At 46.8% G+C, this 16,593-nt stretch overlaps 1 protein-coding gene across 1 annotated transcript; it reads left to right on the plus strand.

Moving 5' to 3' along the window:
* The first annotated feature begins 733 nt into the window (after positions 1-733).
* On the plus strand, positions 734-14,598 carry LOC148814833 (retinol dehydrogenase 8-like). Its single transcript, XM_088906395.1, has 6 exons — positions 734-860; positions 6,102-6,263; positions 8,305-8,484; positions 9,254-9,347; positions 9,576-9,759; positions 14,359-14,598. The coding sequence occupies exons 1-6, from the start codon at positions 734-736 to the stop codon at positions 14,596-14,598; spliced, it is 987 nt and encodes a 328-aa protein (XP_088762521.1).
* Positions 14,599-16,593: the final 1,995 nt, after the last annotated feature.

Genomic DNA, 16,593 nt, shown 5'->3' on the forward strand with positions numbered 1-16,593 from the left:
TTAGGACCCACATGAACCACAGGGTGGGCGCCCCCTGCTGGCCCCACTAACACCTCTTCCAGCAGCAGCCTTAGTTTTTCCCAGGAGGTCTCCCATCCAGGTACTGGCCAGGCTCACACCTGCTGAGCTCCAGTGGGCTGCCAGTTGTGAGTTGCAGGGTGATATGGCTGCTGGCGATATCTGGCGAAATATTCTGCATTTCCACCACAAATACGATGAAGACTGGAAGAAGAAGAAAGGCAGCCACTGCCTTTCTATTTCCACCTGTTCATTGGCTGGAGGAGAGCAACAATGTGCACGCGGGTAACCTGACTCGATTCAGCCTAACAGGGAGGGAAGGGGCTCAATATCTATCTCACTGCTCTTTTTCTATTTTTCACAGCATGAAACCGCCCCCAGAAATGAATTCCTGTACACACTCAAAAGAGGGCATCATAAGCGAAAAAACACAATTTGATAAGCACGGACATTTTAAAATGACTGATTTTGGTCAAGCAGGCCATGGTTACCCGGCCTGCAGAACTCTGGGTGACCAGTAGCAGTAGGCGTCTCTAGTTCATTCACACTTCTGCCCGCCTATCATCTCTGGGAAGCACGGCAGTGTCAATGGTCACTCCTCCAAGATAAGCCCGAATCCAGGAAGCTAATCCCTGTCTGAAGCCTTTAAAACGCAGAGAGCAGGACAGGTGTGCTTTACAGCACAGCTTGCATCCCAATCGAGTTCAGCTACAGTATGTACTCCCGGGCCCAAGACTCAGCAGAGATGGCCCAGAGCGTGGTTCTGATTACAGGCTGCTCCTCAGGGATCGGACTGGCCATGGCTGTCAAACTGGCCAAGGACCCCCAGCAACGCTTCAAAGGTAATTACTGATGCCTTGCTGTGACTTCATCTCAACTGAGTTCACGAATGTGAGACCAATGTTCTTCATTCTTACATACCTTTCATGGACCATTTAATTCATAGTTTCTATTTTACACCAATTCATTTTTCTGTTTTTTCTTCTCCTGGGCATTTATTTGTGTTTTTTAGGTTTTCTGGGATATGTGTGTTTCTAATGCTTACTACACCACTGGTATTTCAGACCAGAAGATTCGGTCAAGAGTGTAGATCTCATTCAGTTAACAAGTCAGCGTACAGACAACATACAGACAATACAGACATTAAGTACCAAACAGAAAACGGGGTGAATGACCTCTTATTTCTAACCTTCCTTATATTCTGATTTTGAAATTATTAATGTACATCCATCCATGTGCAGAAACTGCTTTATCCTTAGAAGATAGGATGTAAAATGTATTGCAGTGTATCAAAGCAGGTAACAACTTTATTATAGACGACTGTAAACAAAGCATGTGAGGAAACAAAACTGTAAGGTGATGCTATAAATCCCAACTTTGTTCAACATTTAGTGGTTTGGTCCTGTACTGCATTCTACTGTACATTGGATGCAAGAGAGATGCCAACAGAAAGTCCAGCAGAGTGATTTACAGTATGCTTTAGTTATTACAGCCATGCACACTGACAAGTTCTTCATTCGTCATTATTCATTATTGTTGAGTCTTTATTTCTGAGCTCTGGATACTGAACTCTACCCAGACCACTGGCTCACACTGATTGCTGCTGCTGTTCTGTGTTGATGTTTTTGTCGATTCCTTTAATGTCTTTGTATTGGAGCGTACCTGCAAATAAGCATTTCACTGCAGGTGTGCATATGACAATAAACTGAAATGAACTGAGAATAAGGAACACATTCCTTAGGTCATGGTGAGAGCTGTGAGCCATGTGAGACAAAAAGCCCTACCAGTTTAAAACAAGCATGCAGGTTTAAATAGACAATATTTACAAGTGTTCGTTTGAAATGTATGTACAGTGCCCTCCAAAAGTATTGGAACAAGAGTTCAAATTAGCCTTTGTAGCTGTATACTCAGGACATTTGGAGTTAAAGTCACAAGATGAATATGAGACAAAAGCAGAGAATATCCTATTTTACCTATGGGTATTTTTATGCATAAATGTTTTACCATCATACAAAAACAGCACTTTCCTTGTTCAACACCCCACATTTTAGATGAGCATAAGTATTGGGACAAATGGGTTTACAGTTATTTCTAACTGCCCAGGTGTTACAAGTTGCAAACATTTCACACACATAAAAGAGCTGTGGAGGTCTAGGCATGGTTGAGGTCTTTGGAACTGCTTCTGAAGTCTTTCCCTTGAAGTTTCTGAAGACCAGAAACTCACCATGACAGAAAAGAAAGCCATTCTGAAAATGAGAGGAAAGAAAATGCCGAGCATTAGAGAAATTGGTAAGGCTCTTGGCATTGCAAAATCAACAATCTGGAATGTTCTGAAGAAAAAGGAAACAACTGGAAGAGACAAGAAAAGGCAGAGAACTGGGCGTCCAGAAAAGACAAATGCAGTGGGTGACAGAAAGATATTTGTGAGTGTAAAGAAGAACCCTAAAATTACTGTTAGTGAAATCCAAAATAATCTCCAGTGTGGGGGTGCAAATCTCGAGTACCACAGTCCGCAGAAGATTTCACCAAGAAAAATTCAGGGGCTGTACTGCAACGTGTGAGCCCCTCACCAGCAGCAAGAACAGAAGAGCTCGACTGGCACTTGAAAAAAATACCAAGATGAGCCACAAGAGTTTTGGAACAAGGTTTTAAGTGACCGAAATGATCACCTATCAAAGTGATAGAAAGGCGAAAGTGTGGAGAAAAACTGGAACAGACAATGACCATAAGCATCCCACTTCTTCAGTGAAGCATAGTGGAGGGAGTATCATGGCTTGGACATGTGTGGCTGCTTCTGGAACAGGCTCAATAGTCTTTATTGATGACTTAACTCAATGGTTCTCAAACTGTTTGGACCAAGTACCACCCCTGATCAAACTGAAGCACCCAAGTACCACCTACACGTCATCTTCTCATAGGAACCCCAGAAGATCTCAATGACCAACATGAGCGCGCGTGCGCGTACACACTCACATACACATATAATAAATATGATAATAATAAACTGCATTTGATATAGCGCCTTTAAAGGGGGCTCCTCAAAGGGCTTTACAGAATGACAACGGGAACAACAACAATTAAAAATAAACAATAAAAAAGCACCATTTCAGTGAGAGGGGTGAGCCTGTCTAGTTGAGCAAAGCAGGTGTGAATTCATTGGTCGAGCCTTGATACAATTCACAACAGAGTCTGACAGATTTTCAATCGGCAGGCACGTTCTTGACGGCCAAGGCCTCGCAGTGGATGCTGCAGTGCGTCACTTCATATCTGGAGCAACCTCTCTAATTCGTGCAACTGCACCGCTGTGTCGGCTTGTCATCGCTCTGGCACCCTCTGTACAAACCCCGACACATTTTATCCAGTCCATGCCATTCTCTTCGATAAATTCATTCAGAAGCTGAAATATGTGCTCTCCTGTAGTTCCTGTTGGTAGCGGTTTACAGAACAGAAAGTCCTCATGGGACGTACCCTCAAACCCGTATCTAACGTAAACGAGCAAACTGGCCAAATCAACGACATCTACAGACTCATCTAATTGCAGTGGAAAGCATCTGCTCATCTTAACGCGCTCTATCAGCGTACTTTTGACATCATCCAACATATCAATAATTCTACCGTGTGACTGTGTCTTTCGGTGGGGGCAGCAGGTCGAGCTGTTTAGCAGCCTTTTCTCCACACATAATACGTGTCAGCTCTTTTGCCAACGGTAAACAAAGTTCTTTAAAAATAGTATGGGGCTTACCTGCTTTAGCAATCCGCAAGCTTGCATTTTTCCCCGTTTCCGTTTCCGGAGTCCGTCTCAGAAGTTAAAATAAGTTTTTTTTTTCATGCGCATGGGAGCGAAACACAGAGACGCTCGGTGTATTTTCCCCAAATTAACGTAGAACAGTTCTTAAATATTTTTCTGTTAGCTATCACGCTTTCCTGTGCTCACAAGATTGCCAGCGCTCGTAGAACGCATTTCTATGCTTTCCTGTGTTTACAACATTGACATTGTTCCAAAATCACGCACATTCTCCTACCTCCCTATTTGCTGGAGATAACTTTTTTTTAAATACAATTGGTCACTTGCGTTCGTAGCACGCATTCCTATAGAATGGTATAGAATTACATTGTAGCTCTGTGTCGTAGTACATAGGCTGCGCATTCGACACAAACTAATTTTATTTAGCTACAAAATATGAAAACCCGCCCCAATTTTTCAGTGCACACAACAAAGTTCCAGGGTCATATGGCGTACCACCTGGCGGCGTTTCGTAGTTTGAGATACACTGACTTAACTGAAGATGGAAGCAGTAGGATGAATTCAGAGATATACAAACAGATCTTGTCAGCAAATATAAGAAAAAAAAAAAGCACCAGACTTATTGGGAGCTCATTAAGCAGCAGGCCAATGTCCCGAAACATACTGTACACTAAACACAGGAGTTCATCAGACAGAAAAAGTGAAACATTTGAAACTGGCCAAGTCACTCACCAGATCTGAATTCCAATAGAGCATGCATTTCATTTGTTCAAAAGGAGAATGAAGACAGAGAGCCCGACCAACAAGCAAAAACTTAGAGTCTGGAGTCAAGAGTCTGGTGATATCGATGGGACAGAGATATCGATGGGACTTTGCTTTAAGTTATGGTCACCTAAATAGGGAGGGGGGGGGGATGATTAATCCAGTTTGCAAAATATATCCTAAAAATAAAAGGTGACCTTCCGAACTCTGACTCAGAATAATTTGTTTTATGTGTGTCAATATTTAGGTTTTTGTTGCAGTATTTTTAGAGGGCACTGTACAGTTTGTCAGTTTTGATTGGTGATTGAATCTACTGTTATATCCCCCCTCCCTAATGCACCCCTGCCCAAGACTCAGAGCCTAGACTCAGCAGAAGGTACTTGTGACTCGCTGTACTGCATGCAATACCTTTCAGATTCTCACGCATGAAGGAGACAGGCCCAAGTCTTCACTGTCACCACGCAGGAGCCACATACTGTACATGCTGTAAGAAAAAAAAGATGAGCTGTAACTCATTTCACATCAACGTTACATCACAGAGTGCAGTCTGATGCACTCCGATCAGTGAAAACCATTAAAAAGCATTGTAGAAACACACTCCCTTCTCTTTTTCCTTTTCAAAGCAGAGAAAAGGACCTTTGATCTTGCCTTGGCATGTGAAAGAACGTGCTAATGATACAAACTGCATGATAGTTGTCACACATGCCTATGCACAGTTTCGGCCTGTTTAAACGTCGGCCTCTTGCCATCCGAGCGTATGCGTCAGGCCCTGCACGGTGCTCAAGGGTGACGGCTGCCATGCACGTGAGAGCTGCTTCGCTGCGTGGCGCTGTGCTGAGCAAGCAGAATCTGTGTCAGAGCTGCTCGATTTTAAGTGGCAGGGCTGTCTGACAAAACACCTTTGTTGAGTGTGTGTGCAACGGAGAGAACGACTAGCAGCTTGACACAGAGAGGGCAGCACCGTCTTCTGTGTTAGGGAAAGGAAGTCAAGAGTCTGACACATTCTGACCACACAGCACAGCACTAAGCCTTCGCATTTATTGCAGAACATGGAAATGATAAATTGATAGTCATCTCAAAAGAAAAAGACCTCTGTCTGTACTCTTATCTTTGAATTATGAATGCAAAATGTACATGGACTTGCTGACTCAAACCCCTCCTCTTTGTTCACTTTGTGGTTTGTGGTGTTCCCTTACCTTGTGTGCTCCGTGTCTGAACGGCCTCCCTTGCTTTGTGTCCTGCGTGTGTCCTGCTCGTGTCCTGCGTTTGTCCTGCTCGTGTCCTGCATGTGAACTGTGGGTGTCCTGCGTGTGTCCTGCTTGTGTCTTGCGTGTGAACTGTGGGTGTCCTGCGTGTGTCCTGCTCGTGTCCTGCGTGTGTCCTGCTCGTGTCCTGCGTGTGAACTGTGGGTGTCCTGCTCGTGTCCTGCGTGTGTCCTGCGTGTGAACTGTGGGTGTCCTGTGGGTTTCCTGCTCGTGTCCTGTGTGTGACCTGTGGGTGTCCTGCTCGTGTCCTGTGGGTGTCCTGCTTGTGTCCTGCGTGTGACCTGTGGGTGTCCTGTGTGTGCGGAGCACAGTCGTCGCCACCATGCGGAACCTGGAGAGACGCGGACCTCTGGAGGAGGCGGCGGGCGAGGAGCTGGGCCGAACGCTGGAGATCAAGCAGCTGGATGTGTGCGACGCGGCCTCCATCCACGCCTGCGTGGAGAGCCTGCCCGACCGGCACATCGACGTCGTGGGTGAGCTGCTGGCACGCGCGCCGGAACCAACACAGGCACCATCCTCCCCAGACTGGGCCTGGGGGCCACAGGTCGCGTTAGAACTCCTTTTCACAGAGGTTTCATCAGGCAAACGCAAGACAGCTGCAGCAACACGGTGCTCAGCAAGAGCTGCCAGATCTGCGGCCGTTTATATCATGACAGTTACAGTAAGATGCACAGCTGCTGTTGTGCCAGATCATCCCAGATAATCCCACTATACAATAAATTGGAGACTTCATCTGATTTTGATTTCCAATTTGTTTTAAAAAGTAAGAAATCAGAGTGTTAAGTGGGATCGACTGCTGTGCTTATTGTGTAGTAAAATTACAGTTTCAGCACAGACGAGCCATAAATCACTGACTCGATTACAAATTCTACAACTACAGCCATAATTGATACCAGGCCTGATGCCAACACACATAACATCGCCCACACACTCATCAGAGTAGCAGCTCTCCCTGGTACAGTATCTTTACATCGTATTACCACAGAAGAACAGCATGGACTTCTTCAGCCTTGCTGTGCTACTTGGGCCTACACTGAACAAGCACCTCTGAAAGCAGAAGGCGCGAACAAGACCAACAAGAGGAAAGGCTGTTTCACACACAATCCATTAATGTGGCGCAGGAGCAGAGCTGGGGAAGCACTTCAGGTGTCACATGGGCTGAAGACCACTGTGCAACACTAATTTACCTCCCTACCACCTTCCATGTCAGTGAGCTCTGAGAAGGATCCTCCTGTTTAAAATAAGCCTTGGCAAAGGCAACACAAAGAGAAGAGAGCAATAAGGGCTCTCGTTAGACAGCAGCGAATTGCAAGAGATTATTCCCTCCTTTAATCTGATTTTAACACAGCAGGTAATAATTAAAACTATACTGGAACGGTGATAGTGTTAATTCCACGGTTACATTCTCCTCCCTTTCCCTTTACTTTCAATCTCCACTGTTTCTGCAGCAGAAAAACAGAGGAAAGCACATTCCAGCGATCTGAAATCCAGCAGACAGAGAAGGCTGTCAGCACTCGTTTGCACCCAATGTGTTTTTAATAGCTGCGCTGTGCTAGCTGATACAGTTTCACTGTGGCAGGAAACATGCACTTGACAGAAGTGAAATGAATAAAGTACCACAAGTAAACTATTAGCAAAGAAATTAACTTATTTCCAAGCTGCCAGGTTGTCAACTCAGACAGTCCAGCTCAGAATAATTTAGCTGGTCTTTCCACCATCATCTCTTCCTTGCAAGAATATGCAGACTGAAAATCATGGAGAAAGTGCAGTTAACACTGTTCCTGTGTTGTTTTAAAGGTTACTGAACTTGTTGTGCTAAGACGTGTCTAAAGGGGAGAACAATCAAAATTCACCATAAATTAGCCCCTGTCTCCTGGGGTTGAGAAGCTCCTGGGGAGGGAGACAAAGCTCAGATACCTGCACTGGGAAGACAAGTGCATGGAAAACCATACATGCACATCTGATGATTATCTAGAGGTTAAGACATACAGAGCCTTCCAATCTGTCACATTTCAACGCTTTATCATAAACTGCTTGTGCCTGACAGCTCAGTCAATTATATATTTAATTAGCTGGTTGTGTGCAGCAGCAGCAGGCAGCAGGTGGCGCTGTTGACAGTGACAGAGACAAGACGCAGGAGAGGCTTCTCTGAAAGCAGCTTGCACAGTACTGCACGCAATACTTTTCAGATACTCACACATAAAGCAGACAGGCCCAAGTCTTCATTGTCACCACGCAGGAGTCACACACTGTAGTGCTGTAAGAAAAAACAGATGAGCTGTAACTCATTTCTCATCAGTCTGATGCACTCCGATCAGTGAAAACCATTAGAATGCAGTGTCGTAACACTCTCTTCTCTTTTTACTTTTCAAAGCAGTGATTTTTGATCTTGCCTTGGCACGTGAAAGAACATGTGCCAGTGATACAAGCTGCATGACAGTGATGACGATAACAATGGCTCAGCACAGGCCCTTCCCTTACAACGCCGATCCTCCCCCCTCCCTGCCTTTGCAGTCAACAATGCTGGGGTCGGCATGATCGGGCCCATCGAGTGCCAGAGCATCGAGGAGATGAAGGCCGTGTTCGACACCAACTTCTTCGGGGCGGTGCGGGTGATCAAGGAGGTGTACCCAGACATGAAGAAGAGGCGCAGTGGGCACATCGTGGTCATCAGCAGTGTGATGGGGCTGCAGGGTGAGGGAAGTCGAGGCAGTCAGTCAGTCGGGGCTCAGGGCTTGTCGAGCCCCAGCCCTGCGACTGGTCCACTGACCACACAGCACGTACAGGAGCTGCCCCTCCCTGTGCTCCTTACACCCTGGGGGGGTCTGGGGGCTGGGACCACTGAAGTCTCTTCGGTTTTAAAGTATCAGATGAATTACCAGTTTACTAGTTGACTTAAGAATATTCTCTGCTTTACATTAGTTGTAAAATGTTCACATGCTCTCACCTACTTTAAAAATCTGAGATACATTAATGTTTCAGATAGTTCCAACCCTGGGCTGTTAGCTGAGGCTACACACTGCAACTGGAAACCTTTACACTGACACAATGCTCAAAAATGAGGTTTACGGCTCTGACCTGGGGGGAAAAAAAAAAGATTTTTGCTGTAATGTCTCTAAAGGTGCCAATTTCAAATGTGAAGAAAAAAAAGACAATGTTTCGGCTGTGGAGCCTGCTTCGGTTGTGAGAAAGAGAGGGAGGCACCCGAAGAAGGCTCCACAGCAGAAATGTGTTTCTTTTCAGCATGGAATAAACCTTTACTTGTTCCTTTGCAGCCTACACATGCTGACGCAGCTCCCTGCTTGAACTAATTTCAAGCTATCAGCCACACGGATACTTCGTTAAGTGGCAGCGTCTCAGGAAGAAAGATCACAGTTGTTCACTCAGTATTTAGAAAATGTTGTATAGTCTCTTGCATCTTGGATTTTGATTCACAGTATTTATTTTGTCTCCCTCACCGCAGGCATCATGTTTAATGACGTCTACACTGCCTCTAAATTCGCCATTGAAGGCTTCTGTGAAAGCCTGGTTATTCAGGCGCTCAAATTCAATGTCTTGTAAGTTTTCTTCCTTTTGTATTTTGTGTGTATTTTGTACGTGTTTTAAAACCAGGTCAGGTCCTGCCAGCCCAGTGCTGTGCTTGTCTGTGCTACACCCTAATGCATAACGTGCTGTTGCTTTTTTCCCTGTGCTACGCTGCTCTGTACTGCGTTGTCCTGTGGGCATGAGTGAGCAGAGAAGCGCTGTGACCCGTTTATCTGCCCATTCCCCCGTCTCCTCGCCAGCATCAGCCTGATCGAGCCGGGCCCCGTGGTGACGGAGTTCGAGGCCAAGCTGTACGAGGATGCCAAACACGGCGACTACTCCAGCACCGACCCCGACACGGCCGAGATGTTCACCAACATGTACCTCAACAACTCCAAGGTCATCTTCAACAGCATCGGGCAGAGCCCCGAGGAAATCGCAGAGGTACGTCAGGGCGCGAGGCCGCAGGAGCGTCACGGAGTCATCGTTCTGTCCGTACAGCTTCAAGCACAAAGCCACAGAGCAGAGGCCTCCTGCCACAGAGTGCACTAATGTCTGCGTCAACCCAGCTCTCATTTACTGTACTTCATTCGAAAAACGGCTTGCTCAATTAACCCAGACAAAGAGATTAAACATGAGCAAAAAAGACATCCATCAAATGTAAAGGATGAAGGGATGGAGATCACTGCATCTGAGGCACCACACAAACTTGCAGACAAAACCGGAGTTTGAACGTTTCCCCTTGGTTCTGTTTTTCCATCTGCGAACCCGCGGCAGAAACTCAACATGGGGGAAAGATTTTTTTTTTCAGTCTTAGCGCAGCAGGCTGACCTGCACACCAGCGCCCTCTCGCCTTCGCCCATCATCCTCTGCAGCAGCCCGCTCGCCTCGGGCCCGCCTCAGCCAGGCTCCAGCTTTGCGAGGCTCAGCGAGCAGTCCGGTCAGAAAGATAAATACAGTGACTAAACTAAAAAACAACTTGCATATGCAGAGTTGAATCAGCTGATTTTTTTAATTAAATGGAAGTGGCATTGGATATGGATATGGCCAAATTTCCCATTGGCCCTTACCAATCATGGCCTCCTAATAATCCCCATGTCTGAACTGGCTTCATTACTCTGCTCTCCTCCCCACTGAGAGCTGGTGTGTGGGGAGCGTTCTGGTGCACTATGGCTGCCATTACATCATCCAGGCAGGGCTGCACATTGGTGGTGGTGGTGGAGGGGATCCCCATTACCTATAAAGCGCTTTGAGTGGAGTGTCCAGAAAAGCGCTGTATAAGTGTAAGCAATTAATTAATTAAATGGAGTAAAAGGATAAGAAGCCCAGCACTTTCATTTTTAGGTCTGTAGGCGCAGGGCTGATTGGCTCTTGGCTCGGCCAGAGAGCCCAAGTCCCCTGGAGGTCACGGGTCTCTGTCGGAGCTGCTGTGGCTCTGGGCTTCACCTGCGGAGCCGGGCACGGCACCCAGGGACAGAGTGCGATAAAATCATGGTAAAGGTGCAGGTGCAGGAACAGGGCAGCAGGGTAAATAAAGCATGGTGCGAAGTGTGAGAAACCAAGGCTGACTAAGCAAAAAGTACAGCACATGAAAGGGAACAAGCATGGTAAGCGGGGAAACCAGCAAAAATAACACACACATAAACCTGCATGAGGGCGGCCAGGCACAGCTATGGAAGGCAGAGCGAGCCAGAGCTGGAAAGTCTGACACCGAAAGCTTTCTTCTGGCTTTCACTCCACCCAAGCTCACTTCACCGCACCGTCATGAACCCGGATGTTGGTTCAACTGATTGCTTTCTCTCGCATCCGTCCGGTTCCAAACAGGTGCAGATCTCGGCACCTCCCGCCAGGACGCGGCTGGAAAACTGTCCAAAGCCGCTGGCGGTCTGTCTAGAAGCGAGGCTGTTGGGCGTGATGTGTTCTGGTCGTCTCCTGCCAGCATCGACTGCCCTCTCTTCTCTGAGAAGACATCACTGATTCTCTCTCATAATGTCTTTAAAACACCAGGGCACTGAAGAGAAACCACAGTGCAGCAGCCCTGCTAGAGCACAGCCTGGCGTTCAGATTTCAGAGGCTGAATAATTTCCTGTGTGCTTATTCCGAAAGAGTTATATCTTACAAATGGAAACAAAACAACACAGTATTACATCTATTAAAATCCTGAGAAGATCTTCAAAAATACTGACAAAGTCACTGCAATGGATCTTTTCAGCATCAACAGTGAAACACAGACCAAAGGACACAAGTATCAACTGTGTAAAAGTGCATCTAAAACCGAGAACAGGAGGCATCGTTTTACCCAGACTGGGTAGTGAGGTAGTGGTAGTGAGGGGATTCTGGAACAAGATACAGCTATGTTGTAGAAGCCAATACCCTGGATTCTTGCAAGAAACGTCTGGAGGAGATCTTTAAAGCAATTAGCTGCTAATGACCAATAGGCCTCATCTGGCTGTAATCCTTCTTACATTTTCATGTAAGTACACAGCAGCATATGCTGTGCTGGTTAAATCTGGGGCTGGTTGTAGGCATGAATAATCCACCATGTCCATGTGATCTGACAGAATAAATAGTTCTCCTCCCTCAAGCTGAATTTCTGCAGGGGCTTGGATTTGTAGAATTGACGAATTGATCCTCTTGATCCCTTTAATCCATTGGACATGTTTCCTCGAGCCCTGGTATCTAGGATTTGATCTAGAGATCATCATTTATCCATCTTACAGACAATAAGCCACCTTAGCACAGATTCCTCCTATTGCCTTGTTAATCCGAGACGTCCTTCTCCCTGGGCTCTCAGCCCATCAGTCCTCTGTGTGGCTGAAGCTACTTCAACACATCTGTACTGTTAAACCAGTAAGTAGTAGATTAGTAGATTTTTATTGCAGTTTGCCATCAGAGCTCAAGGATGTCGATCTGTTTTGTTTAAGCAAACTCAAAGTTGTCTGCAGATTTTCTCCTTCATTACAAAATTCAGATTACAGGCTCTTCAGTGTCTTGTCATGTCATGTCATTTGCCAAACCGCTTTATACCATACGGTGTCGTGGGAAGCCGGAGCCTACCCAGCAAGCAACGAGCGCAAGGCAGGGTACACCCTGGACAGGGCGCCAGTCCATCACAGGACAAGGCCAAGTGCAAGCCATACATGGTGACAAACTGGAGGCCACGGTAAAGGCCGAGGGGGGAAGTTTGGCCCGGTCATTGGGATAACTCCCTACTCTTATCGAGAAATGCCCTTGGTTTAACATCTCATCCGAAAGACGGCACCCACTACAGTATAGTGTCCCCACCACTATATCAGGGCATTAGGACCCACACAGACCACAGGGTGGGCGCCCCCCGCTGGTCCCATCTAGGTACTGACCAGGCTCAACCCTGCTTAGCTTCAGGGAGTAGCCAGTTAAGAACTGCAGGGTGATATGGCTTCTGGTGCTCTTTATATTGTTCAAAACCTCTAATTATGAACACATTCACCAACATATCTGGGTAGATCCCCCCAGAAATCTATATTTGCCCCTCCATGGTGACCCCTTGACCTCTACAAGAGTATATCCAGCCTTCAGGCAAGACCACATGGTGAGAGTCAACAGCACACAGGCCAAGGCAGAGTACAACTCTCCCGCATAGTAACATCTGTCCCTGCAGAAAGGAGCTGAGAAAAACTACATTTTCTGACAACAGCAGCACTGATACCACCATGTGGTTCACTTATCATTTAACTCAGTTAACATCTGACTCACCGATTTAAGATTGTTTATCTGTGCAGCTGCTCCAGATATCTCCATCAGCCCCCCCATAGTGCTCTCTCACGGATACCTTTCCAGCTAAAACGACGGTACAGCGCAAAGCCGGATGAACAGATTTTTCATCAATCATATTCAGCTTCTGAACAGGCGCAGATTTTTGGATCCTTACGATGCCTAAAGAGACTTCAAGGCAAGACTGGCTCTAAGGTGGGAGGCGGACACCAACTCAGACGCGTCTCTCGCTGGACACCCCCTGTCTGTCGTGCATCAGGCACCCTCTCATCAAGATACTGAATGCATCCTCTGCGTGGAACAGGAGCTTGACAATGTGGATGAGTGAGAAAACCTTGCATTTTTGGAGGTGGCAGATTTGTCTGCTTACTATCCTCTGTGAAGGCCACATCTGCACAAGAATATCCTGGCTTCACCTGCTTGGAAACGTCTAGAGACACTGGGTGTATCAAGAGAGAGCCCAGCAGCGCTGCCCTGAGAACTCAGTCTGGGTTTGGGTCGGCAGGCGGCACAGGCTTGCGTGACTCCATTTATCCTCCTTTTCCTCTCAGAAAACATGACTCTGCCACCCTGCTAGTGACAGCCTAAGAGTTTTCTTTTAAGATGTAACACGAAACCACTTAGCGTGTGAAATGACTGTATGGCCATGACCTTTAGAGGCAGTGGGAGAGGTTTCATCGAAATCTGATCCATTGAATCTAGAGAACAGATTTGCGTAATTTGCGAGTTACAGAAAATTCTCACGCTGGGCGAAAAAGCAGCCCTGCTCCTTCCTCACCCTTCAGCTCCCTCGCTGCACTCTCACTCTCGGGCTGATAAACGGGTGCAAAAAGCAAGCCATCTCCCCATCTTTAAAGAAAAAACAAGGAGACACACTGAAAACGTGAAAATCCTTGTAACAAAGACACCATTTTTCCATTTTCCATAGTTTTGGGAAATTAGCTTGGTTTCGTTCCAAAATGTGGAGCTGCAAAGAAAGGCCCTGGTTGTAGAAACTGCCTTTACTACATCCACACAAGACATCCTTATATTGAGGTCTTGTACATGAGGTGAGTGGTACAGCAGGCATCCTGCCTGCAAGTGTGAGCTGCTCTTCATCACAAGTCTCTCTCGTGGCAGGGTCACAATAAGCAGGGATGTTGGTTTGTGTTTAGCAGGTTTGCCACTTGAAGCTTTAACCTTTCCTCCTCTTCCCTTCTCTCTCCTCCTCTCCCACGCTCTCCTCATATTGTCTCTGCCCCCCATCCTGCTGTCTTCTCTCTCTGTGTCCCTGTACCACCCTGTCTGCAGCACCTCCTGAAGGTTCTGACGGCGGAGTTGCCCCCATTCCGTCACCAGACCAACGCCATGTACACCCCCCTGACCGCGCTCAAGCACGTCGACCCCACAGGGAACATGGCCACTGACGTCTTCTACAAGATGGTCTTCCAGTACGACCGCGTCATGAAGGCCAGCCTCATGTGCCTCAAGATGCTGAGATGGAAGGCGCAGAAACTGAACAACGGCATGAAGATGCTCGGGCTCAAGTGAGAAGTTCTCTCTCTGGGTCTTCCCAGACCCCTCCTCCCTCGGGCCACCCCCAGGTAACCAGCAAACACCCAACACTGGGACGACACAGCCCACAGCGCTCGTCTCAGCCGCTGCCGAGAGGTTACAGGTGAACCTGCTGTCACTGTGTTGATACAACAACAACAAAAACATGATTTGATTTTGTTGTGCCGTTTTGTAAGTTTTTCTTATACTGCTGATGCGGAACCTGGCTGCCAGCACTGACTCTGTGCTTTACCAGTTCAGTCTCTCTCGTGCTGCTCCGCCTGTTTCTCCTATTTTGTTTAATTGACTCAGTAATGCCTCTCCCCTCCGTTTTAACACCCCATTGCGAGAGTAGGACTGCAGTCACCTACTCTCTGTAAAGCTCTTTCCATTCTCACGGGTTGGAAAACACAAAATAAAGTCACAGAAGTGACTGCTAGCATCCTGCACCTCCAGTGTTATTCGCTAAACTCCAGAAAAAACAGTGGTGGCACTCTATTAGTCTTAACAAAGTCATGAACAGCTTTGTTAGAGATGGACGATGGCAATATACATGCCTGAAACTGAAACCAGATTGTTGTTGCTGTGGTTAATTATACCTGTGACTCAGCAGGACCCTGGGTCCAAAGGCTGGTGCCGTCTTTGGTCTTTCTGCTCTTGACCAGGCCTATGTACAGTACATGAAAAGCTGTGCATATGCAATATTAATAATTGAAAGTCTTTTTTTTTGTTGATCTTCCAGGTACAACATTGTTGTCGTACATTAAGCATAATGGAACTGGCCCCTTCAGTGGGACGCAGTATTTTATAGCTGTATGGAGACAGGATTCATATTCATGATCCTGTTTGGCAGAAACTTGTCTCTAAATAGATATTTAGTGTGTGTTGCTGTTTTTTCTCAAATTTGCAAATGCAGAGAGAGCTCCTGTCCTGCACTGAAATGTGTGTCCCTGTTCTCGCCAGGCTTCAGTCTCAAGGCAAAAGGTTTCAGTGCAACTGTGTTCTTGCAAATGCCCTCCACCTTGTCAAGCCCATGTGAGTAACAATAAATGGTGAAGATTTAAACACTGGGCTGTGTCTGTCCCTTTGATCTCTCACAGAGCCGGTCAGGAAAATTAACAATAGAACGTTAACATCCAAGAGCTTCGCTAGGAGAGAGCTGGTAACAGGTTTCCACATGCCTTTCTGACCTATTGATATCGTATTAATTCAAGGTATTAATACTGTCATCATTTTCAAATTTATTGTAACTGTATGTGATACAGCAGCACTGTGTGTTCAGGACATTTCCGGTTAATGAGTAACAAAACACATACTGGAAATTGGGAGGAAGATCTGGTCTGTAATTAGAAAAGGTGTGAAGCAGGCAAAATGATCAGCTGACAAAGGCTGACGCAGCGCGTGAATCGGCTTCCTGGTGTCTTTTCATTTGAAGCTGCTGTTTATTATTTGCATCGCGAAGGGCCTCACGCGGGCGGAGCATGGCGGGGGGGGGGGGCGAGGACGGTGCGCTCTGCCGGGGAACTGGTGCCGCTGTGAAAACGCACAAGCACGCTGTCTGGTACAGGGGTCGCCGGCACAGGGTGAGATGGGAAAACCTAGCTAACTGAAGACCATCTGACCCCAGCAGCACATGGCCAATTCAAGGTCCACTGCTTGGACAATCCCAGTCACAGATGGCCAATCTCGAACGGCTGAAATCTGGAGCATGTGGCTCAACTAAAACAGAACCCTGACTGCTTGAGCCACTTGTGGGGTCCTGTTGCGTAAGAATCTGAGAAACAGCGACAGATAATCACCCTTGTGACACCAAGGCGAAGTGGTTCTGTACAGGTGTGAGAGTGCAGAGTCTTTACACATCCACATGGCCGTTCTCTAGAAACCAAATTGGCCGTTACTGTGTTGCGGCACAAAACATTGATTAGAATGAAAAATTTCCTTCAGAGATGGGCTGTGTCCCAAAGCCCTTCCTCCAAGTCTGCACTTCTGTGA

This window comes from Atractosteus spatula, chromosome 26 (assembly GCF_055471065.1).
Source record: "Atractosteus spatula isolate fAtrSpa1 chromosome 26, fAtrSpa1.hap1, whole genome shotgun sequence".
In the NCBI taxonomy this organism is placed as follows: Eukaryota; Metazoa; Chordata; class Actinopteri; order Semionotiformes; family Lepisosteidae; genus Atractosteus; species Atractosteus spatula.

Bases quoted from the DNA above. Each gene is read 5' to 3' on its own strand.
- LOC148814833 (XM_088906395.1), top strand. From the start codon at position 734: ATGTACTCCCGGGCCCAAGACTCAGCAGAGATGGCCCAGAGCGTGGTT. The intron at 861-6,101 runs GTAATTACTGAT...TGCGGAGCACAG, and splicing joins CCCCCAGCAACGCTTCAAAG to TCGTCGCCACCATGCGGAAC. The intron at 8,485-9,253 runs GTGAGGGAAGTC...CCCTCACCGCAG, and splicing joins CAGTGTGATGGGGCTGCAGG to GCATCATGTTTAATGACGTC.